Genomic DNA, 26,272 nt, shown 5'->3' with positions numbered 1-26,272 from the left:
GAGGGTTTGAATGGCAGAACACGGCGATTAACTCCGTCCGAGTGAAATAGGACCAGATGAATGGAATAAATGAGATTGCGGTAGACGTGGATATTGATGTATTTGAGTTTGACGAGTACGTGGATACGAGGGTTTAGATTCGGGCAGGCGGGGAACCCTTTGTTCAGGAGTGTCAATAAATGGACATGAATGTATCTGCCTCTGAAGCGGGATGTAGGAGGCGATAGGACAATTAGTAGCGAAATGTAGATGAAATAGCGGCCAAATTAAACGAGGATAATCGGAACGCTATGGCTGACATGTTCTATAGAGAAGGAAAAAACCATGAAATTAAAAACAAAAAGGGAGAAGAATCGGGATGTGAAATGTCTGTGCGATTCCTCAACTGGTATTTCAGGTCACGGTTTCTCAGTAGGATTGATAACAGACGCAGACGGCGCCCGCATCTGTCAATACAGATTGTTACAAGGACCGAAGCTCACTGGCGAAAACGGCTGTTCCCAAAACAAATCTGGGGACTAACTTGCATTGAATGGTAATGTCGTCATTTTAACTGATTTGGTGTATTTGATGTTTTTAATTGTTTAAGAAGTTATGAAAATGGTGGTGTTCATTGTCAAAATGTACCAGGAGTGAATATTCAGAAGTTTTAATAATAACCTGGCAAAGGTAAAACAGTAACTGTCTGTGGTGCACACGCTCCAGCAGCCCCCCGTCCTCTTCCTGTCCTCCTCCAATCCTCTTCCCGTCCTCCTCTTCCTGTCCTCCTTCTCCTTCTGTCCTCTTCCCGTCCTCCTCCTATCCTCTTCCCGTCCTCCTCCTTCTGTCCTCTTCCCGTCCTTCTCCTTCTGTCCTCTTCCCGTCCTCGTCCTATCCTCTTCCCGTCCACCTCCTCCCGTCCTTCTCCTTCTGTCCTCTTCCCGTCCTTCTCCTTCTGTCCTCTTCCCGTCCTTCTCCTTCTGTCCTCTTCCCGTCCTTCTCCTTCTGTCCTCTTCCCGTCCTTCTCCTTCTGTCCTCTTCCCGTCCTCCTCCTTCTGTCCTCTTCCCGTCCTTCTCCTTCTGTCCTCTTCCCGTCCTCCTCCTATCCTCTTCCCATCCACCTCCTCCTGTCCTCTTCCCGTCATCCTCTTCCCGACCTTCTCCTTCTGTCCTCTTCCAGTCCTCCTCCTTTCCTCTTCCCGTCCTCCTCCTCCTGTCCTCTTCCCGTCATCCTCCTTCTGTCCTCTTCCCGTCCTCCTCCTATCCTCTTCCCGTCCTCCTCCTTCTGTCCTCTTCCCGTCCTCCTCCTTCTGTCCTCTTCCCGTCCTCCTCCTCCTATCCTCTTCCCGTCATCCTCCTCCTGTCCTCGTCCCGTCATCCTCTTCCCGTCCTCCTCCCGTCATCCTCTTCCCGTCCTCCTCCTCCTGTCCTCTTCCCGTCCTCTTCCCGTCATCCTCCTTCTGTCCTCTTCCCGTCCTCCTCCTTCTGTCCTCTTCCTTCTGTCCTCTTCCTGTCCTCCTATCCTCTTCCCATCCTCCTCCTCCTATCCTCTTCCCGTCCTCCTCCTCCTCCTCCTATCCTCTTCCCGTCCTCCTCCTCCTATCCTCTTCCCGTCCTCCTCTTCCCGTCCTCTTCCCGTCCTCCTCCTCCTATCCTCTTCCCGTCCTCCTCCTCCTGTCCTCTTCCCGTCCTCCTCCTGTCGTCTTCCCGTCCTCCTCCTCCTGTCCTCTTCCCGTCCTCCTCCTCCTGTCCTCTTCCCGTCATCATCTTCCCGTCCTCCTCCTCCGGTCCTCTTCCCGTCATCCTCTTCCCGTCCTCCTCCTCCTGTCCTCTTCCCGTCCTCCTATCCTCTTCCCGTCCTCTTCCTTCTGTCCTCTTCCCGTCATCCTCTTCCCGTCCTCCTCCTGTCCTCTTCCCGTCTCCTCCTATCCTCTTCCCGTCCTCTTCCTTCTGTCCTCTTCCCGTCCTCCTCCTTCTGTCCTCTTCCCGTCCTCTTCCTTCTGTCCTCTTCCCGTCCTCCTCCTTCTGTCCTCTTCCCGTCCTCCTCCTATCCTCTTCCCGTCCTCCTCCTCCTATCCTCTTCCCGTCCTCCTCCTATCCTCTTCCCGTCCTCCTCCTCCTATCTTCCCGTCCTCCTCTTCCCGTCCTCTTCCTCCTGTCCTCTTCCCGTCCTCTTCCTCCTGTCCTCTTCCCGTCCTCCTCCTATCCTCTTCCCGTCCTCTTCCTTCTGTCCTCTTCCCGTCATCCTCCTCCTGTCCTCTTCCCGTCCTCCTCCTCCTGTCCTCTTCCCGTCCTCCTCCTCCTGTCCTCTTCCCGTCCTCCTCCTCCTGTCCTCCTCCTGTCCTCTTCCCGTCATCCTCTTCCCGTCCTCTTCCTCCTGTCCTCTTCCCGTCCTCCTCCCTCCTGTCCTCTTCCCGTCCTCCTCCTATCCTCTTCCTGTCGTCCTCCTCCTCCTGTCCTCTTCCCGTCGTCCTCCTCCTCCTGTCCTCTTCCCGTCGTCCTCCTCCTCCTGTCCTCTTCCCGTCCTCCTCCTACCCTCTTCCCGTCCTCCTTCTGTCCTCTTCCCGTCCTCCTCCCTCCTATCCTCTTCCCGTCCTCCTCCTATCCTCTTCCCGTCGTCCTCCTCCTCCTGTCCTCTTCCCGTCGTCCTCCTCCTCCTGTCCTCTTCCCGTCCTCCTCCTCCTGTCCTCTTCCCGTCCTCCTCCTATCCTCTTCCCGTCCTCCTCCTATCCTCTTCCCGTCCTCCTCCTTCTGTCCTCTTCCTTCTATCCTCCTCCCGTCCTCTTCCCGTCCTCCTCCTCCTGTCCTCTTCCCGTCCTCCTCCTCCTGTCCTCTTCCCGTCCTCCTCCTCCTGTCCTCTTCCCGTCCTCTTCCCGTCCTCCTCCTATCCTCTTCCCGTCCTCTTCCCGTCCTCCTCCTCCTGTCCTCTTCCCGTCCTCCTCCTCCTGTCCTCCTCCCGTCCTCCTCCTCCTGTCCTCTTCCCGTCCTCCTCCTCCTGTCCTCCTATCCTCTTCCCGTCCTCCTCCTCCTGTCCTCTTCCCGTCCTCCTCCTCCTGTCCTCTTCCCGTCATCCTCTTCCCGTCCTCCTCCTCCTGTCCTCTTCCCGTCCTCCGCCTTCTGTCCTCTTCCCGTCCTCCTCCTCCTGTCCTCTTCCTCCTGTCCTCTTCCCGTCGTCCTCCTTCTGTCCTCTTCCCGTCCTCCTCCTCCTGTCCTCTTCCCGTCCTCCTCCTCCTGTCCTCTTCCCGTCCTCCTCCTTCTGTCCTCTTCCCGTCCTCTTCCTTCTGTCCTATTCTCGTCCTCCTCCTCCTGTCCTCTTCCCGTCCTCCTCCTCCTGTCCCCTTCCCGTCATCCTCTTCCCGTCCTCCTCCTTCTGTCCTCTTCCCGTCCTCCTCCTCCTATCCTCTTCCCATCCTCCTCCTCCTATCCTCTTCCCGTCCTCCTCCTGTCCTCTTCCCGTCCTCCTCCTTCTGTCCTCTTCCCGTCCTCCTCTTCCCGTCCTCCTCCCTCCTATCCTCTTCCCGTCCTCCTCCTATCCTCTTCCCGTCGTCCTCCTCCTCCTGTCCTCTTCCCGTCGTCCTCCTCCTCCTGTCCTCTTCCCGTCCTCCTCCTCCTGTCCTCTTCCCGTCCTCCTCCTCCTCCTGTCCTCTTCCCGTCCTCCTCCTCCTGTCCTCTTCCCGTCCTCCTCCTCCTGTCCTCTTCCCGTCCTCCTCCTATCCTCTTCCCGTCCTCCTCCTTCTGTCCTCTTCCTTCTATCCTCCTCCCGTCCTCTTCCCGTCCTCCTCCTCCTGTCCTCTTCCCGTCCTCCTCCTCCTGTCCTCCTCCTGTCCTCTTCCTCCTGTCCTCTTCCCGTCCTCTTCCCGTCCTCCTCCTATCCTCTTCCCGTCCTCCTCCTATCCTCTTCCCGTCCTCCTCCTTCTGTCCTCTTCCTTCTATCCTCCTCCCGTCCTCTTCCCGTCCTCCTCCTATCCTCTTCCCGTCCTCCTCCTATCCTCTTCCCGTCCTCCTCCTTCTATCCTCCTCCCGTCCTCTTCCCGTCCTCCTCCTCCTGTCCTCTTCCCGTCCTCCTCCTCCTGTCCTCTTCCCGTCCTCCTCCTATCCTCTTCCCGTCCTCCTCCTCCTGTCCTCTTCCCGTCCTCCTCCTCCTGTCCTCTTCCCGTCCTCCTCCTTCTATCCTCTTCCCGTCCTCCTCCTCCTGTCCTCTTCCCGTCGTCCTCCTTCTGTCCTCTTCCCGTCGTCCTCTTCCCGTCCTCCTCCTTCTGTCCTCTTCCCGTCCTCTTCCTTCTGTCCTATTCTCGTCCTCCTCCTCCTGTCCTCTTCCCGTCCTCCTCCTCCTGTCCCCTTCCCGTCATCCTCTTCCGGTCCTCCTCCTTCTGTCCTCTTCCGGTCCTCCTCCTTCTGTCCTCTTCCCGTCCTCCTGCACCTTCTGTCCTCTTCCTATCCTCCTCCTCCTATCCTCTTCCCGTCCTCCTCCTGTCCTCTTCCCGTCCTCCTCCTATCCTCTTCCTGTCGTCCTCCTTCTGTCCTCCTCCTCCTATCCTCTTCCTGTCCTCCTCCTTCTGTCCTCCTCCTCCTATCCTCTTCCCGTCATCCTCCTTCTGTCCTCTCCCGTCCTCCTCTTCCCGTCCTCCTCTCCTCTCCCCGTCCTCCTCTTCCAGTCCCTCTGTCCTCTTCCTCTTCCCGTCCTCGCACAGCGCTGGACCAGAATTGGGACATTTTGTCGCGGCCGTCTCGCAGCGACCAAGTCCCTGCCGGCGTTTTGGCTGCAGAGGGACCGTCCGCTGCCAGCCGCATTGTCAAGTTAATTTTAAGGGTTCATTTTACGGTTAGGGCAGGAGGTGAAAGTGTTTTTAGGGTAGGGGTTGGGATTAGGGGGTTTGAGGGTAAGTGGTAAGGTTAGGGACTTACCTCGCCGCCGAGGACCTCCAAGGTAAGTAAGCAGCATTGCTGGGTCCCGCGAGCTCATTGGCGACATTGTAACACACAGAGCGCCATTTGTTGAGTTGTAAGCACTGGGAGGTATCAGCCATTGGTTGTGTAGCACAGAGCAGAGGACGTGGAGGGTCTTGTTGCGGCGGCAGCATCAACTTTGTGGATTTTTCTGGTCGTTATTGGGGTCACACAGAGACAAATTAGTGCGGAGACGAGAAGACTAGCAGAGGAGGCTTGGCCCTGAGCAGTTCGCCCTCATTGGCTGAACTGCTCACGTCATGCGACCAACGCCGGCCAATAACAAAATCCTCTGTCTCCTCTCCAGTCGTCCGCCACGCCGCTACTGGTATGTTAACTTGAATTGGATTAATGTCTTGTTTTTGAGCTGCGCAGCATCGCGCCATGCGACGCCGCCGGCGTTTTCCAGTATAATTACGGCCTAAGTCACTTGCGTGCTGTTCGTGACAGGGTGTGTGGGGGTGGTGGTGTGTGTACTGTGTACTGTGTACAATTGCTATATGTGATGTTGGATCTCTGGAGAGTTTATATGTTGAAGTGGTTAGCCGTGAATTTGAACAAATCACCTACATTTCACACTTGTGTAAGGAGTTTAAACTTTCCTGCCTTGCACATTCTAGAAGCCCTTCTAGTTTGAATCTTTGCTTAGTTGATAAATATAAAACCAGAGCACACTTAAACACTTTCTTTATCCCCTTCTTATATCAGTCACACAACCTGAACATTTGCAACCCTTCTCTCTTCGTGTCCTCGATAACGTGACTCATAATATCTGCTCATTCTTACATTTCTAACCCTCCACAGCTCATGCTTATACCACGTTACCACCAGGCTTCACCACTTCAGGTTGACATGTAAAAAGTCCTGCAAGGCAATACAAACAACATGACCAAAGAGACTGCGATTCCGCCTATCAGCTGTTATTAATGAACAATCTTTCATTACATCATCGTGACTTGTCGCATACTTTCTTCCAATAAACTTGAAGGGGAAATGTTAGCTTGGTAGGTCGTTGATTCACAATCAGTCAGACTTATACTCCGCAAAGACAACTTAGCCATTCAATTGTCATCACAGGTGAACGTAGAAGTCCCCACAGCAGCGTAACACAGATACACACGATTGATTACATTAGTGTGCTTTTATTACAACACCAATGATATTTGTCAACCAAGGAATCTATAAAAACAAATTTAATGAGAAAGAGTTCACACGTTTCACCTTATCTCCCAACAATTCAGCCAGGCTCCTCATCATTCCAGATACATTGACACATTCCACACACTGATCCTTGGGCCTGGATATAGTCCAACTGTCCACGCCTCATCCAAAACAGGAAGAGACTCAGTTAACAAATCAGCTAAAAGTGGTGTTAGGATTCTTTACATTTCAATGACCAGCATCTTAGACACAGCCCACGATTTAGGACAAGGACAGTGATGCTTATTTGACAACGCACACTCCAAACTCTTGAATCAAAGAGTTATAGAAGGACTTCAAATCAATCACGTTAACATCACTTCATTCCAACAGCTGCCCTTTTATTCGACACATCTCAAGTTCTCCAACACCCCAAAAAGTTAAAGTATTCATCGATGTAGAATAGAGTGAGTCTTTTGATTATTGACGCAATCATCTGCACAAAAAAATAAAATATTCTGTAAACATTGCTTCTCTCCGTCATCTCGGTAACCAAGGAAGCGACCGGCGCTGCTCCGTAGTGCCAAAGGAACAAGTCTTCTCCAGTTGCGCTCCAATGAAACCAGAATTACGCCAAACCGACATCCAATGACATCATCACCACAAAGCCCAAGATGCACGTCCATGAGGCCAACTTTCCATTGCCGCTGTCGAGAAACAAAACCGAAAAGTTTTAGTTGGACGTGTCACTGATCCACAAACGCTTCCCGCATGCTACATACTCCAACGTCCCGAGCTGCTGATTATTGTCTCCAATTGTTTCCAGGCACATTTACATTTTATGGCCCAACGCCTAACAACCACCAACAAGAACTATTACGTTGAGATGGTGAAGGCTACTTAAGAAGAAGGTATTACTACTAACGGGCCCTTTCCTTCTACAATATAAATCATTCAATCAAAACTTAGAATTAGAAATAACTCCCTTTCACTGTGATACGCCCGTACCCTGCCACAAACATACCCCGCTCACTCCCGTACCCTGCCACAAACATACCCCGCTCACTCCCGTACCCTGCCCCAAACATACCCCGCTCACTCCCGTACCCTGCCACAAACATACCCCGCTCACTCCCGTACCCTGCCACAAACATACCCCGCTCACTCCCGTACCCTGCAACAAACATACCCCGCTCACTCCCGTACCCTGCCACAAACATACCCCGCTCACTACCGTACCCTGCCACAAACATACCCCGCTCACTCCTGTACCCTGCCACAAACATACCCCGCTCACTCCCGTACCCTATCCCAAACATACCCCGCTCACTCCCGTACCCTGCCACAAACATACCCCGCTCACTCCCGTACCCTATCCCAAACATACCCCGCTCACTCCCGTACCCTGCCACAAACATACCCCGCTCACTCCTGTACCCTATCCCAAACACACCCCGCTCACTCCCGTACCCTGCCACAAACATACCCCGCTCACTCCCGTATCCTGCCACAAACATCTCCCCGCTCACTCCCGTACCCTGCCACAAACATACCACGCTCACTCCCGTACCCTGCCACAAACATACCGCGCTCACTCCCGTACCCTGCCACAAACATACCCCGCTCACTCCCGTACCCTGCCACAAACATACCCTGCCACAAACACACCACGCTCACTCCCGTACCCTGCCACAAACACACCACGCTCACTCCCGTACCCTGCCACAAACATACCCCGCTCACTCCCGTACCCTGCCACAAACATACCACGCTCACTCCCGTACCCTGCCACAAACATACCCCGCTCACTCCCGTACCCTGCCACAAACATACCCCGCTCACTCCCGTACCCTGCCACAAACATACCCCGCTCACTCCCGTACCAACTTTTTAAACTACATTCTCCCTGCAACTACCACATCATCCATTGATTAAGCAACGTGCTGTCATGCTTCTAAATCCAGTTCTTTATAAATAATGTATAATCTTTTTTTTATAATCAATCTTTTCATCAATGATTTTCAAGACGGTCATCTACATAGTGTTTTCCCAGCACCCATATCCCAGCCTCTTTTGAAGCAACACACAAAAATCCCATTTCCAACATGATGATGATAATAATAATAATAATTCTGATATTAATTCAACACCACTAGAAGGGCAACCAACGACAACAAAAAGGTGTGCAACCTTACAACACGTTTTGTTTCATGTGGTCATTTGTGCAGAGGATGATGAACGACTTTTCCCATCAAGTCTCTGGACAGAAAATGACAATGCGTGGTTTTACAGCGCAATGAGGCAATATCATCAAGACGCCTGTGGTCTCAAAATACACCACATTTTTCTTTGTAAGTAACAGCAGTAGTGGCTATACACCACAACTTCCCAGAGGAATGATGATGATTATTCATATCAAACATATGAACGCCCTCCTCCTCTTCAAAAAAAACCCCTTTTTATATCTCTTCACTTTGTGGAAACCACAATGTCCATCTGAATCTGATGATGTTCACACACACAAAAAACAAAAAGACTTGTCAATGTTGTGTCAAAAAACTTCACCAGCGGAAACCCTATTTGGGTCAGTGCTCAGCTCCGCAACAAGTTTCATTGCAAAGATTGCACGAAGATGAAGAATATTCTACATCAATTTACAATCAAGAGCTCATCATCATGTAGACAACTTTACATCAAACTATCACATTCAGCTACTTTCTCATCCCAATTCTCTCTTCTCACACACCTCAACGTATTGTTTATATGTGTGCAGAGCGGCCACGTTTCGACTGCGACTCCTCGTGATAATCACTGACCCTCAGTTCTGAACGTGCAGAGAATAAAACATCCCTAACCCCGAGCTCCTCAAATACTATTCTTGGTCTCCACTCTTTCCCACAACAAAAAGGCTAGAGCTACAGTGTGTCCCCACATTCACCTCAATCTTAACAAATCACAGTTTCACATGAAAAGAAGTATTTGACGTGTCATATTTTGGACCACGCTTCTATTTCTTAACAAACAAAATCTTGATGTAGCAGCCCAAATTTCCTCCTTACCTCTGTTGTTTACGAATCATTATAACAAATGTCTGTTTTTTTCAACAATATATCTAGCATCGTCTTTCCCCTCTACGCCTTCCACCGCCCGCTCCTCTCTTACAAACTCTATACTCAATGACTCCGTCTTCTAGGGACGTTTACATCCACCAGCTCCTTCTCATTTTCTGTCTCGTAAGCATGAAGACCACCCCTCAGCAGTGTCCCAAAAAAGTCACGTTCCCGTCTGAGCCTTTTCTTCTTACCCCATTTGAGCCTCAGGAATAATGTCGTCTGTCACCACGTACACCATGGCGCCTGCTGCAAAGGCCAACGCGTAAGGCAACAGGGGTTCCGCCAGGGAAATGGCAAAGGCACCTAAAACGCCAGCGATGGGTTCCACCGTACCGCTCAACTGCCCGTACCTGCAAGGCAAGAAAGGGAAATATTTAGCATGCACCTTACTTTCCCGCATCTTAAACACTCTATGCTGCGCCCTGAAAACAAATACAACATTAATCTTTAAATGCCATCAATAAAATATACCCTTACGGAGAACTTCCTGCCCACAAAGTCATGCTGGTACCACCCAAGATGCCACTTTAGAATGAGCAAAGAACAGCGTGTCAACTTTCACAGCATCTCCCAACATAGGGATGGCTTACAAATAATCTGCCCACGCTAGGCAAAGATCTGGGTCAAATACAGCCCACAGGACGTGAGGAGGTAAGACTCAGCGTGGCAGTGGAGACGGCAGCAGCGCGGCTGGAGCCCACCAAGGCAAATCCTAACACAGAGGATAGGCCTAACTTCCATAATCACCGCCTGAGTGGTCTCCAGCCACGCTGCCGATTCCTCCACCATTCGCACCACAGGTAGGATCCGAGGGACGCAGGGAAGGGAGACAGAATGAGGGGGTAAGAAGCTGGTCAGGAGGGGAGCTTTGGTAAGCTTCGCGGACCATAGATTTCAAGTCAATTTTACATTAAGTATCTGACCCGCAAAACTTTAAGCTTGTCAAGTGGCCCTCCAGCCCACTTGACCACTGACTTAGATACAAAAAGTTGTTGACTCGCTCTGTTAAGTCCCACCATCCCATGGTCTTGCTTAGGTCTCCTGGGGATTACACCTTGTTGGATAGGTTTCTATGGTCCACAGTAGCTGAGACAGAGGGCGCTATCCTCAGTTGAAATAGAAATGTGGATGATATTCCCTCTTTCTAGCTTGCCAGTTGCCTGCCACAATGTTCGATCTATTCATTCATCACAATGTACCTCTCTGAAACCATGCACGTGTCTAGAGAGAGAAAATGTCTAATGTTCATTCTCTCAACTTGACATTGTACGATGCAGAAACACAAAACGAGAAATCCAATGTGTGAACGCAACAAATTCCACCGCAATTAGTATTACACAACACCCCTCACCACTCAAAGTGCTACTGTATTTCCTTACACTTCCAGCCAGCACTATGGTCAGAACCCACTCGGATATTTCGGAAGGCGTTGCTCTGCGCATAATTGCAAGTGCTCCAAAAAATTCTATGATGCTCCCGGTGAGGTGCAGGACATCAGGCTGACAGATGCCAACATTATATTTGACGCTCAGCGGGGCAGGGAGTCCCGACAGCCACCTTCCATGCACGGCACGGCTGACGCCATCAACTCAATTCATTAAGCAACATATACGATCGTTACCAACACTTCACTCGCACAAGGTGCTACAGAAATAACACATTCTCTTGCTTCTTGCATCCGGCAAAGTGCAGCTGGCCTTTCGGAGTTTGCAAACGGTGCATATGTCGCTACGACACGGTTCTTCCGGACACATTTTTACTCTTTGCAAATTTACGAAACCGAACCCTGCATTGTTCTTCGCCAACCTTGCTATGGCTTTCTTACACACTTTCCATCCACAATGCAGCAGGGCGCAGTCGCAAGCAAAGCCCCCTTACCAGAACGCCTTCCACGTGGAAACTCCGGCGCCGCGTAACGGAAGACTCACTGCGAGGCCTTCGGGGAAATTTTGAATTCCAATTCCGACCGCTAAATTCCTGGAAAGAACACAAATGAGGTTAGTGAGAGAGGACCACGACGAGAGCTTTTCATCACCAAACTATCGCATTCGCCATAACATCTCCCGTGGAGGATGCCACCTCGCCAAGTTGCTGCCCAAACAGGTTCCACGCCACCACACATCAAAGAAGGACCGTGCAGCCCACACACAGAAACCTTCAGAAACGTAGGTGTCTTAGTCTTGGTAATTAGCAACAACTAATTACGGCATTGAAATGGGTGATTCTGCGATGGTGGGGCGCGCCTCCCCAGGGGGGCGTATCAGGATTTTAGGGGAGGCGTGTATAGTGTGACTTAAATTAATGGATTAAAAAAAAAAAATACAGTATGTTGTATTGACTTGGAAAAAGGAACAAATAAATTCTCCCTATCGCTTTCTTGCTATGGAAAGTACACGTGTCATCGTCTTATTATCAGCGACATTTCCTTGTGTGAAGCTGGTTTTTCTGCACTTATGGTCGACATTGAATTTTATAGCCACGTTTTGCTCTGCTTTGTAAGTGAGCTACACTATCCTCTAATCCAGGGGTGCGCAAACTTTCTGCGCCCCCCTGCCTGCTCTCCCCCAGTATCGCGCCCCCCCTCCCCATACCTTTAATCCGGTGTCATGTGACGTCACTTCGCCCGGAGTCGGCTGAAGAGCACGGGGCCTCTGAACCCGCCACGCTCCCCCCCAAAAATCTTGTTCCCCCCCCAGTTTGCAGACCCCTGCTCTAATTTTCCACAGCGCCCACAATACAAAAGCTTGCAGCAAGCAAACAGCCTCGCTGCTCACATTGGTAACAATTGAAATATTTTTACATTCAACATACAATATTTGCTTAATGATTTACATAAATAAAAAAAATCTACACTTAACAAATGCTTCGATTCGTTTTTAGTCTCGATATTTCACATTTCAACTAAAATTATTGGGGGGAGGCAAGTTTGAAGGAAAGGGGGAGATGAGATTTTTATGTTTATCAAAAGGGGGTATGGGTTCAAAAAGGTTGAGAAACACTGGTTTAGGTCAAAAGGTGCAGAAGCTGCTATTTTATGGGTGCCAGGCACTGTTCCAAAGGCACCCCAAAATTTCAAGAAACTTCATCCTGTAAAAAAAAAACAGGCGCAAGATTCTGGCAAATACATCCACAACGAAAATACTAAACCCCATTCCCAGTGTAGCAGTGTCGTATTTTGTACACGATACACTGCTCAATAACTACTTTCTCACACATCAGCGTTAGACAACCGAAATATGTCAAGTTTAAAAAGGGGTTGGTTTTCTATCGACCGCATATCAATGCGATTCTAAGCAAATATTGGCCCATCAATTGTCTCAGATTTAGGACACCAAACAAATACAACTTGCGTGTTTCCAAGAAGCCTGTTACATTTATACACTACGACCCCAAGACTTTTTGCCTCGCACATCACGGTCCATTTGTAGAATTCAGCCCCGCAGACAAACAAGCAATGAGACAAGAATCAGCATTAATCACAAGCCAAGATCGGCACATCTCGCAGCAAGGAACAAGCGGCCGACCACTCTGAGGAACTAACCCGGTGATCCCGAGACACGCCTAACCCCAAAATAACACCTTTTTGGAACGCACAGCCTTCACAGTACCCTACACCGCGCGCCGTACACCACGATGGACGGGAGGATTGTATGCCCACCTTGCGGTCATTATTTCCAAGTTGCTCTCGGACGCAAGACGACGGGTGACAATTTGCAGAAGGAGAGAAACAGGAGCATCGGAGGAGCAACGGGGGACAGAGGACAACCTGAGCAAAGAGACGCTGAGAGGGGGATACCAGGGTCAAGCTAGCCTCGGGGGCAAGGGGGAAAGTGCCCACTGGGCCAGTCCAATTTGAAAGATTTGGGCCCATACAACGCAGAAGAGGAGCACAGTCTGCATGCAGATTCCAGGCATTACATGACACTGCAGAACACACAGAGCAGCTCCTCCTCTCCCAGTCCGTGTGCGTGTGCGCAAGAGACATACATCAGTTGCAGCCGGACTAACGTGTTAAACGCACCCGCTGCCACGCAACAGCGGGTGCAATAAATTGTGTGTGACATCTATATGGTGTGTGCGCGCGTGTATACGTATATAATGCACCACACATACTATGCGTGTGTCGTGTGTGATTGGGACATACATATGTCGCAAGACGACAACTGCATGAGCGCTTTGTTGTCCATGGCTTGGCTACGATCAGCCGAACAATTCTAATGATGTGCCGTTCGGTACGTGTGGCCGGCCCGTGGCACACTGAATATCTTCGCCTATAATACTCGGCAGCTGGGAGGTGACGGCAGATTGCAAAGAAGTGCCGGGATTTACTATTCTCGGTGCCGCAAAACACCAACTGTAAGCCATGGTTACATCCGTACTGCTGGACTTCGGCTTACATCCGTACTGCTGGACTTCGGCTTACATCCGTACTGCTGGATTTAGGCTTACATCCGTACTGCTGGACTTAGGCTTACATCCGTACTGCTGGATTTAGGCTTACATCCGTACTGCTGGACTTCGGCTTACATCCGTACTGCTGGATTTAGGCTTACATCCGTACTGCTGGACTTCGGCTTACATCCGTACTGCTGGATTTAGGCTTACATCCGTACTGCTGGATTTAGGCTTACATCCGTACTGCTGGACTTAGGCTTACATCCGTACTGCTGGATTTAGGCTTACATCCGTACTGCTGGACTTAGGCTTACATCCGTACTGCTGGATTTAGGCTTACGTCCGTACTGCTGGATTTAGGCTTACATCCGTACTGCTGGACTTAGGCTTACATCCGTACTGCTGGACTTAGGCTTACATCCGTACTGTTGGACTTAGGCTTACATCCGTACTGCTGGATTTAGGCTTACATCCGTACTGCTGGACTTAGGCTTACATCCGTACTGCTGGACTTAGGCTTACATCCGTACTGCTGGATTTAGGCTTACATCCGTACTGCTGGACTTAGGCTAAGGCCCCGCTCCCAGAGTCAGCGCACCCGCACTGCTGACAGGCGGTGCGCTGAGATACACAGACCGCGATATGCGGTCTGTAGGGAGCGGGAGCCGGAGCGGGAGGTGGGCGGTTTGACAGGGAGGGGGGGCGTGGCTTGAGCGGAGGGACCCGCTACTCTCCCCCCTCCCCCTCCCTCCCTCCACGGACTCGGGCTGGAGCTGGAAAGTAAGTTTAAACACACACACGCAGGCACTCATTCATACACACACACGCGCGCACACAGGCAGGCACTCACGCACTCATACACACACACACACACACACACACACACACACACAGACAGAGGCAGGCACTCACGCACTCGGGCACACACATACACACAGACAGGCACGCACGCACTCAGACACACACACAGACAGGCACACACACAGAGAAAGGCACTCACCTGCTTTCACTCCACACTCCTCCCCGCTCCCCGAAGCCTCTCCTCCTCCCGCAGCCTCCCCTCCCCATTGGCTCACAGCCACACACGTCACGCGTCGAAGCTAGGAAACACCATTCTGTGGTGTCTCCAGCGGCTGACGCGCGACAGCGTGTAGTCAGCTGTGCAGCCAGGGGGGACCGGGACCGGCTCGCGAGGATTCCCCTGCTGGTGGGGAACTCGCTACATTGCCGCCCGCGCCAACGAGCGCAGCGGGACCGAGGCCTTAGGCTTACATCCGTACTGCTGGACTTAGGCTTACATCCGTACTGCTGGACTTCGGCTTACATCCGTACTGCTGGATTTAGGTTTACATCCGTACTGCTGGATTTAGGCTTACATCCGTACTGCTGGACTTCGGCTTACATCCGTACTGCTGGATTTAGGCTTACATCCGTACTGCTGGATTTAGGCTTACATCCGTACTGCTGGATTTAGGCTTACATCCGTACTGCTGGATTTAGGCTTACATCCGTACTGCTGGATTTAGGCTTACATCCGTACTGCTGGATTTAGGCTTACATCCGTACTGCTGGATTTAGGCTTACATCCGTACTGCTGGATTTAGGCTTACATCCGTACTGCTGGATTTAGGCTTACATCCGTACTGCTGGATTTAGGCTTACATCCGTACTGCTGGATTTAGGCTTACATCCGTACTGTTGGATTTAGGCTTACATCCGTACTGCTGGATTTAGGCTTACATCCGTACTGCTGGATTTAGGCTTACATCCGTACTGCTGGATTTAGGCTTACATCCGTACTGCTGGATTTAGGCTTACATCCGTACTGCTGGATTTAGGCTTACATCCGTACTGCTGGACTTAGGACCAGGTTTTTATTTGTTCACTTCCTATCGTACTGTGTGCAATACGACATCTGCCGTACGCGAATCTGTGCCCTTGCATGCCAACTTCACACGTGTTTCAATACAAGATACACTGCAGAAAGGTCTCGCTTTGAACACAGCCTCTCTTTGCTTTGTCCTCATCAGAAGTACTGTACACTCCAAGCACTATGCATGATGCACATGTGTCTCTGTTTATAACACCATGTTCCATGCCATGTACAGACTGAGTCTCTCCTATACGAGTGATTGATTATGATGGCAGCTGCTGAAGAGGATATCTGAGAAGTAAAGGGTGTGACTAACCCCTGATAACAGGGTTGTGGGTAAGATTATACGATAGACAGCTGTTGTTGGACATTTCTATGAAAGACAGACAAAGTTTATTTCTATACCTGGCATATCGTATGAATAGCGTATTTCATAGACAAAGACACACGGTAAGGACATACAGATCTCATTCAGAACAGGGAACGCCTACGTACGGTATATTTCTGTGCATGAAGACTTAACTACGTGGTGTCCTGCTGGCTTTGGTGTTAGGAGAAGGATTAGAAGAACACGAATCAATCTGAGGGACGAACAGGAACGACAAGTTACTAACTTTGAGAACACAAGTAAGAACTTGATTTTATCGAAATCAAGAAAGTTTATTTCCCCCAGTGATACTATATCTGTATGTGCCAAATGTATCTTCTTCTAAAATAATATCTCACGTACCATTAACACATGGCACTTACTACAGATTAGACCAAACCTGCTAGCGGTAATGCTTATTAGTCTGGCGTTCCAGAGACATCTCAGCGTTGTCCTTTTATCTGTAATGAGTATATCGCTACAAAGTACCCATTGTACGAAGCAAAGCAATCGTTAATGCTGACTTTGTCTTTGTAATTAGAATAGCACACCCTGGCAAGAGGACGGGCATGTTCCATAATGGCAACTGTTGAAGGAGAAAGTGACCAGTTCGGTAAAGGTCTATTCAATCTCCAAGATCTGCTCCCACCCAAGTACCTGCCTCGTTACTATTACGGATCAACCAGCCCCAAAAACGAGACAGTCATATCGTCGAGAACGGCGGGACACACCTCTCATAATCAACTCATACAGCTTCTACAACAGCTTCTACAACAGCTTCTACAACAGCTTGCTGCCATCCAATTGTCAGCCTCTGCTCGTGGATACTCAAAGTAAATGTACTGCATGTAGACTTACTGGACAACTGTCATTCCCAAATGATTCGCATATGCACCCCATGGAACACACATGCGCCTACATTCAATATATAGTGTTCACCTGATATGGCACCCATACACGTGTGTATACGGTGGTCTGTGTAACTGCTGTGTGTGTGTATTGTGCATTCTATGGTGTATGGCGCTAGTTTATGGCGTGGCCATACACACGTGTATCTGCTGTGCATGCATCAATGTATGCTCTATGGACCACCTGAGGGTCGGGCTTGCCCCCCATGCCAGCCCCTGGGGGAGAGAGAGACAAACAGTCTTTCTAGAGGGAAAAAAAAGGTTTCAAAACCGGCAATACATAATTCATCAAGAAATGCTCGCTGCTCCACTTCTAAATATATACATCTTGTGATTATGAGATCACTAAATATACATTAACAGATATACAGTACATATATACACGTAGATATAAATGTATTTAACCCCACGAGACAGGAGGGCAGATAATCGTACACGGATATTGCACCGGGCGGCACATCTGCAAAACCCAGCCCTGCGAGAACCAGTAATCCACTCCTAACCGCAGAGAAACAAATGGATCGGGACAGGAACTACAGAACTGGATTTCCCACTGACATCTCTCCTAAAACTGAATAGGAAGATAGCCACATCTCTGCGCACAGGAAGGCGTTTCATTGCTCCGGAGGGCCCGGCGTTGCACTGCAGAGGTGCGACATCACTTTGCATCATAATACTGGCACCGTGCACCGGTTTCAGTCTGTACTCTGTGACGCTTCGGCGCCGAAATGACCCAGAACAACAGACGTGTAAGATTTACAGAGGCGCAACCTCTCCTCTCCTGCACATCTCTCCGGGGGGGGGGGGGGCTCTCGGGAACAGCTGCACCCGACTCGCGCCCTCTGCAGTGCAACACCAGGGAGGCCTTGCGCTGCTAATCTCAGCCCCGATATCCACGCGGCACAGCCCCATTCCCTGCGAGCGCTGTCACTATGCCTGGCCTCCTCCTTATCTGCTTCCTGCTGCCTTTTGGAAGTGTGAGCATGGCAGGTGGGTTGGCCGAAGAGCTAACACTTGCCAAAGTGCACGCAATTTGCTGCGTTCTCATCCCAACATTGTACTTTTGTCAACATCCTCCCGTTTTCTATTATTAACGGTCTCCAATTAAAATGACCGATTTAACGCGGGGCCAATTCACATGTCCTTGCCGTGTAAGGCGCTTAGAGCGTTCCGCCTCGCTGCTCCTTCCACGTCGCTATTACGTTGTTCAATGGGCAGACGCCACGATAACCTGTCCCGCAGAACTGCCGCTCTCTTTTCTCATTAACAAGCACAGCAAGTGCCGCGACCGTGGCCCAATCGAATATCTAGAGTGTGCGCCGTCTTCCTCCCCCAGAAAGTGTATTACGACACTTGGCAGGTACGGCTCTCGGACCATTCCATTCTGCCAAAGACAGCGGCCTACATGGCGTAGAGCTACAGAAGGATTCCCCTTCAATGTGGCACGTGCGTGTTCTCCCACCCGCAACCCCAAAACTGGCACACTACACCACAATTACACAGCCACAAACAGGCATTTTCGGCCTGGCCTTAGTGCAACAAAACATCAGAGGTTCTACTGGCTCAGATGGGTCAAAGACAAATACTCATCACATTTATGATTACACAACGCATACACTGCTTGTACAAGTTGTATACAACTCTCATACAGAACCTAAAGTCTGACAATCTACACCAAATAAAGGAGAACAACTGCAAAGCGACACATCATTGGTTCACGGCCCCTCAAATAACAGCCAGGTATTTACACGCCGGAGAAACACTTCACAATAACGCCATGACACATTTCTACATTTCCAATGTCCGCCCTGACGCGGAGATCGGGGACTTTATATGAACGCTATTATGGCATGATCACCCTAAACGACCAATCTCCCCTTCTGTGTTTCTTGGATAGACCCCAATCCCATATAAGTTCCCGACACCACGGAGAAGTCATTTTATATGGCTACATAACACTACATATTCTCCGTGGTCATACTCTACCGCAGGAGCGGCCAACTCCAGTCCTAAGGCCACCCTGTTCTAGAGATTAGCTATACCCCAGGGGGAGAGAGAGAGAGAGAGAGAGTCGTTGAATCCTCGCCTCTTAATAACGTCACTTTGCGTTCTTCTCCCACGGTGCCCCCGATCCAGCCTGTACCCAGCTCTCCCTCCGCCAGGCTGCGGCTGGCCCGTCAGATACTACTTTACGTGGCTCCTTGGGGAGACTGCACTAGCGACGTCATAGCGACTATTATAATTGACAGTCAACAATCCCTACGAAATGAGATCTTAATCCCATTGGGAGAGTTCGAGTGCACAAGGCATTTGTCGCGATGCATTAAAAACGGCCCCAGTGAAGTCGAGGAAGCCTTACTCAGGCCATAACTGGACAGGCCTCGCAACTTCAGACTCTTCAACTCCGCGTGTTGAAAAAGATGCTACGTTACTATTATATATCTCTGTTACAGTTGAATAAACTGAGACATAAAGGACAGAATTGCAGCTGGGAATTGAATCCACAACATTCTGGGCAGTTAGTTCATATTTTCAGGGCTGGGAGAGAAAAGACAGCACGGATTATTCTTGTGGGTCATGTGCGCTGGTTTCTGTCCTTCTAATCTCTCTCTTGATGCACCGAGCCATCACGGTTTACTAGCTGCACCTCACATGGTCAGAACATTCACATTAATTTACACATAAATAGCTTTACCAATAGGTCCTCCTTTTTCACCCAACGCATTTCTCTATTTTTTAATCTCTGCACCAATAATATATTTTACTTTTAGTTTAGAGCGCACTCATTTTTTCTCTTCACTTGTGGGTCAGAGACGGATATAGATTAGGGACCTAGGAGTCTTTCATTAGCGCCAAACATGTCGGACTGCTCCCCCTTGCTGTTAAATTTGCTATGCAAAGCATTACTGGCGAGTGCACTTGCAACATGGGTTCAAGGTACAGTCCGTGATGAAAGAGAGAGAGAATACGCTGGTAGCCACACTATAATCCACGCCTTGGCACAGAGAGTCCCTGGTGATTGCAGCAAAGTGGCTTTCAATCCAAAGGCTCCTTTCTTACGCGTAGAACAGATAGGCTGCCCTGTATCAAAGCCGCTCACCGTCCACTCTCTGTGTTTACGCGCCATAACCTTCTTCAGACGCCCTCGCACTCCACTCAGACTGTCCACTTACGGGGAGTGAACGTCACTCGGGGGGAGACGAGGGGAAACCCTAATAAGCGAGTCTCACTCGTTCTAACTGTCAACGGGGCGCAAACTTGTCACAGACCCAAGGGGTATTTCGCATGCGACATGTAACCCTCGCTCGTCGCACGGCTCTGCTACTCGCCCTTCCCACGCACACTATGGAAGAAAGAACTTATCTCTGCTACTGTAACTTTCAAAATGTACTGCCCCTTCCCACCTATCTTGTTTGGCCACGCAAACCAATTTGCCCGCGCGCTTCACGTTGTGCTATAAAGGGCCAGCACCAAAACAAATGGACAAAGTTCAAGGGCAAAAAGGGTAAAGCAATGTCACATTGGAGACAAATATATTTACATTCTCTACCATATATAGAATGTATGTAACGATATATCATTCTATACATGGTATATTCTTATATATTGTCCCTGCACTTGTTGCGCTATACCATATATCATTAGCTGTGCTGTCTGCCCCATATACTTTCCATATATAGAATTAGTCTGTGTGTCAAAAAGCACTTCGCTGCTTGAGCTATGGCTATTACAGTAGATGGGGTAGCCAGTTTGGGGCCACTCTTGACGCCCCTCGGGGCAGATTCTCCCCGTACTGCTGAAGCGCCGCTAGGCAGCTTCCCCTCCACGCGGACTCTCGTTCGCATCGGAAATGCCAGCTACAAATAATACTCCGGAGAATATGTTGAACGTCTCCTATGCTTGGGTATATCGGGGACTTTTATACTGGGCAACTCGCCCTCTTAATCTAACGCAAAAACTGCGTCGTCATAACCTACAGAGCTAGGTGAGGTTTTAATCCCATCAGTGCAGACTAACGTGGGAATCACCGCTTTCCTGATGGGACGCAGCGCATATAGCTTCAATGTCATCGGGAAGTGGGCTACAAAGGGTAGTGGATTCATGTATGTATGTATGTCTTTATTTATATAGCGCCATTAATGTACATAGCGCGTCACAGCAGTAATACACGTGACAATCATATAAATAACATATAATACAAATAACACAATCATGGGAAGAAGCGCTTCAGACATAAAAGTAACATTTAGGAAAAGGAGTCCCTGCCCCGAAGAGCTTACAATCTAATTGGTAAGTAGGAAGAACGTACAGAGACAGTAGGAGGGTGTTCTGGTAAGTGCGTTTGCCAGGGGCCAGGGTTTATGTATGAGGTGTAAAGTATCAGCCATGGAGCTCATCTAAACCCCATAAAATCACAAGTCCCTCTGAGCCCTAAAATGTCCCTGTTTCTAATGGTACAAAATAGACTGTCTGTTGGAGTCCCGCCACCTCCAATAGGGCACAGTTACAGCTGGGGTACAAGTACGATTAGGGTTTACCTTTGGGGTGATAATTAGGTTGAGCTATGGGTGGAGATGATGGTTAACGCTTAGATAGTAACTTGGAAATTGCTTTAAGGTTCGATATGGGGTTAGGGTTAAATTTCGAATGACATTACACAGAGAATGAAGGATACGGTTTCAGATAGGGCGAGGAATTTGCGTTGGAGTCAGGTACAATTTGGCCGTGTTTTAGTGGAGATCTTGTGGCGAGGTTGGTGTTATTTCAGTGTTGGGGATAGCGTTAATAGGTTTGAGCAGAGGTTATGTCAATGTTTTGCTGGAAGCAGACGTGTTCATGTTCTGGAGTGGAGCTGCGGTTCATTGTTAAGTTGACTGTTTTGGAACGCCCACATTTGTCTTTGCAGTTAAGACTTTTAAATGGCCCTCGGTTTAGATTTTTTTTTAAAAAGCTTCAACAAAACTATGGTTCAAGCTAGACATACAATTTGAGTTCTGCGTGACCGTACAATTTACAAGTGAGGATCAAAGAAAAAGGTACGGTTTGGCATGATCACGTTTTTGGATTCGTTTGGGTTTTCTGACATTTCCAAAGTCCACGTGCCAACATTATTAAGACTCAACAAAAATGTGTCTGCCCAACGTGTCGACAAAGATTGCCTATTGTCAAACTATCAAAGGTTTTCTGGGTTGCACTTTCATACCAAGCCTTTTGTTCAACGTACAATGCACATTTAACTAGAATAATGGACATGAGCGTTCCTGATGTCAAACTCCGGGGGACCCAGCACGATAAACATCGGCGTTCTGTTCAAATAAATGACGCCGTCTTGGGGGAGGAGGGGAGGCTTTCCCCCCTTTTTATTTAGTCCATTGCCCATGGCACGCCCTCCGGCCAGCCCAGTACAGGTTTGTTTTTCTTGGAGTATACATTCCTTTTAGTCTTACTTTGTGGCCAAAATTCAGGTCGCTATCAAAGTGGATGTGAGGTCAATTGTACAAGGCCACCAGAAGGTCACGAGAGTCTCACGCTTCCATGACCAATCGTTCCTCCGTATGGACAGCACAGATTTCCCTTCCTGTACTCCCCCAGCACTTCTCACTGACTGCAAGCGTTGGTCAAGTTCAATAGTAGTGCCGCATGAGGAAGCCACAACCTCCATATTAATGACCAATTGGTTAACTGAGGAAGAAGTTCATAAGCGACTTGAAAAAATTAAAGTAAATAAGGCACCTGGCCCCGATGGCATACATCCAAGAGTTCTCAATGAGAAAAACTCAGTAATAGCAAAATCATTATATTTAATATTCAAGGACTCCATTTCCACAGGCTCAGTACCACAAGATTGGCGTAAAGCAGATGTGGTGCCTATATTTAAAAAGGGAGCTAGATCACAACCGGAAAATTACAGACCTGTAAGCTCGACTTCAATAGTAGGGAAACTACTTGAAGGTTAAATACGGGATAATATTCAGGAATACCTAATGGAAAACAAAATTATTAGTAGTAGTCAGCATGGATTTATGAAGGATAGATCTTGCCAAACTAACCTTATTTGTTTCTTTGAGGAGGTAAGTAGGAATTTAGACCAGGGTAATGCAGTTGATGTGGTCTACTTAGATTTTGCAAAGGCTTTTGATACGGTTTCACACAAGAGGTTGGTGTACAAAATAAAGAAATCCTCAGGGATCGGTACTGGGACCCCTGCTTTTTAACTTGTTTATTAATGACCTTGAGGTTGGGATCGAGAGCAAAGTCTCCATCTTTGCTGATGATACTAAATTGTGTAAGGTAATAGAATCAGAGCAGGATGTAATTTTTCTTCAGAAGGACTTGGAGAGACTGGAAACGTGGGCAGGTAAATGGCAAATGAGGTTTAATACAGATAAATGTAAGGTTATGCATTTGGGATGCAAGAATGAAAAGGCGACATACAAATTAAATGGAGATATATTGGGGGAATCCTTGATGGAGAAGGATTTAGGAGTGCTTGTAATAAGACCACACCTTGAATATGGAGTACAATTTTGGGCACCAATCCTAAGAAAAGACATTATGGAACTAGAGAGAGTGCAGAGAAGAGCCACCAAATGAATAAAGGGGATGGACAATGTAACTTATGAGGAGAGGCTAGCTAGATTAGATTTATTTACATTAGAAAAGAGGCGTCTAAGAGGGGATATGATAACTATATACAAATATATTCGGGGACAATACAAGGAGCTTTCAAAAGAACTATTCATCCCACGGGCAGTACTAAGGACTCGGGGGCATCCCTTAAGGTTGGAGGAAAGGAGATTTCACCAGCAACAAAGGAAAGGGTTCTTTACAGTAAGGGCAGTTAAAATGTGGAATTCATTACCCATGGAGACTGTCATGGCAGATACAATAGATTTGTTCAAAAAAAGGTTGGACATCTTTTTAGATGGGAAAGGTATACTGGGATATACCAAATAAGTATACATGGGAAGGATGTTGATCCAGGGATTAATCCGATTGCCAATTCTTGGAGTCAGGAAGGAATTAATTTTTCCCCTTAATGGTTTTTTTGTTTGCCTTCCTCTGGATCAATAAGTAAGTATAGATATAGGATAAAGTATCTGTCGTCTAAATTTAGCATAGGTTGAACCTGATGGACCTATGTCTTTTTTCAACCTCATCTATTATGTAACTATGGTCGAGGTCTACAAATGTCACGACGCTGCTGCTAGTAATAATGGCGCAGTAACCGGCACTGAGCACGTGGTGGCAGCAGACGCACACAAATCTACGTCAACGCCAGCTCCCTTATTCAATATTTGCTGCCCGGCCTTAACCTCAAGCATTAGGACATGTCTGTCCGCAAAGCCACGATAGTTTGCATCATTGTTGGTATAACGATTATGAAGCCGACGTCGCACAAATAAACGTATGTAACTGGTGGGCACAAATTCGGAGGACCAGGATACATTCATCTTTCGCACGTGTTCAAATGACATTTATACGGATTACCCCTTCTTCTAACCCGCTAAGTGTGGCTGTTTCTTGCACTACGGTGTGGGGGGTACTGTCTCGAGCTACAGGTCCAAACTCAACTACACTCGCCGATACTTGTAAAAACGTCCTAAGAAACTAAGGTCTGTCCCTGACTACAGCCCAATGTGTAGCCGCGGGCCTAATAGAACCAGAACCAAATAAATATCGACATTAAACAGCTTCCCTTGTTTCAAGTCAGACATGTCAATGTGGCAAGTTATCAAACATCAGTCTCCGTATCTCCGTCTATTCCTCTGGAAACATACGCTTTGCGAGGTGACTCAGGACCTTCCGGCAGCTAGGGCGTTAACCTACAGGTATCGGTGACATTATCACAGGCAGCCAGAATATTTAGCGGTGGAAATTGTAACTGGATCTGGATCCAGCTGTTCCATACATCCTCCGCAAGACAGCGTGCACCCCCATCTCAGAACATCGCGTACACAGAGAGGGGACACTGCGTCATGCACAGCGATACAAAGTATCAGTCATTTATTTTTTCCACTGCCAGGAAAAAGAGAGGAGGAGAGGGAGAGACAAATCTATAGGGTTTTTCTAAACACCCACTTGAAATTCTCTCCTGTATAGAGAGGGAGAGAGCGAGACTTTAGAAGGGACCTTTCACCCCAATTTTACGGAAACGTTCGTCCTTTTCTTTTACTCAAAAGCTGGTGATTTGCGCCACGTTTAAGCCACGTTTACTTGTTACGGTGCTCATTTTTTGAGCCACTGGCAACTATTTGAGGTACTTAGACCAGGGGGCTCAACTCCAGTTCTCAAGCAACCCCCCAACATGACAGGGTTTCAGGATATCCCAACTTCAGCACAGGCGGCTCAATCAGAGGCTCCGTCTTTGACTGGGATGTCCTGAAAACCTGGCCCGTTTGGGGGGGGGGGGGGTGCTTGAGGACTGGAGTTGAGCCCCCCAGACTTAGACAAATAACCAGAACAGATTCACATATAACGAGCTCCGGCAAATGTGTCCAGGAAACTTTCACCGGTATCCCCCTTCTCCGAGATCGTAAAACGGCGATGTCCCCTCCTGGAGCCAGACGAGATGTCCGGTTTTGTTTTTTTGGTGCAATCTACAAACTCCCAGCTTTAAGAGCAGCCTGGAAACATACATTTGGGAATTCGACTCATCGGTGTCGATATTTCGTGGATCCAATATCCAAATTGCCTCAACAAAAGCCAGTATCTGACAGTTTGGGACTTCTAATTAAGGACTTTAAGAATATAGCGAGATGCTAGTCCAAAACCCAATGATGGGATTTAATGAGTAAGTCCCGCCCTGGTGTGTGTGTGAGGGAGGAGGGTGCTGCTGTCCACTGTTTGACCATTTCTATGGCACCGACGATGCCCAGAAAGTACCTATGTGCTGGGCCTGCTGCTGCCCACCCTGTACCCATTCAGTGGTCAATTCATAGGGTTTGGCAGTGTGCAACGTTTTCAAGTTTCCACAGAAGGATCGGCACGACTCGGTCTTACCTGGCTTTGTCGAACGTCGCGGAAGCCGTCTTGCCGATGGCTCCGAAACCTACGCCAACCGCCAACCCCTCTGAAAAAGACATGGCACACGTCAGGTCACGGCAATCTATGGAGTTACACGCTTAATCCCTTTGCTGCCGGGCAGGTTAAGTTAACTCCTTCCTCCAACACGCATTCGAGACCTGCCAACTCTCGCAGACTTTTGCCAACAATGGAACCTCAACATGCCGTCTTTTGCCCGAGTGGTTTTGCTATGCGCCATCTAATAAAGGCACAAAGTTTGTCCTGTAGCTGCCTTAGGGTCCCTAATTCTGATGGTAGATTACACACAGAAATTCACCAGTGCCAGTAACCACGTCGCCTAGTAGTCCCTACCTATTTTACGGTAGTCTAGTGACCGGCCTCTTTGCCTGGCAAGAGCCGCGAAATCAATGTCAACGGGTTACAAATATATTATTTCCCCCCCCTCCCAGTTCAACACTTTTAAAGCCTCTCTGACCATCGATGCATTAAAGAAGCCCCAAAGCCAACCCTTCACACGGATACA

General features: G+C 48.9%; 1 protein-coding gene across 1 annotated transcript in view; it reads right to left on the bottom strand.

Annotated features, from left to right (window-relative positions):
- Positions 1–6,052: 6,052 nt before the first annotated feature.
- SLC39A11 (solute carrier family 39 member 11) overlaps positions 6,053–26,272 on the bottom strand; it is a 258,516-nt gene continuing 238,296 nt past the window's right edge. The window contains exons 6-9 of the mRNA XM_075579851.1: positions 25,726–25,795; positions 11,058–11,156; positions 9,371–9,529; positions 6,053–6,773 (exon numbers count right to left, since the gene is read on the bottom strand). Coding sequence (XP_075435966.1) covers positions 6,695–6,773; positions 9,371–9,529; positions 11,058–11,156; positions 25,726–25,795 — 407 coding nt within the window. The 3' untranslated portion in view covers positions 6,053–6,694. The remainder of the gene's footprint in view (positions 6,774–9,370; positions 9,530–11,057; positions 11,157–25,725; positions 25,796–26,272) is intronic.

This window comes from Ascaphus truei, chromosome 22 (genome assembly GCF_040206685.1).
Source record: "Ascaphus truei isolate aAscTru1 chromosome 22, aAscTru1.hap1, whole genome shotgun sequence".
Classification (NCBI taxonomy): Eukaryota; Metazoa; Chordata; class Amphibia; order Anura; family Ascaphidae; genus Ascaphus; species Ascaphus truei.
Note: the sequence above shows the minus strand (reverse complement) of the source record. Positions and strands in the feature narration are given on the sequence as shown.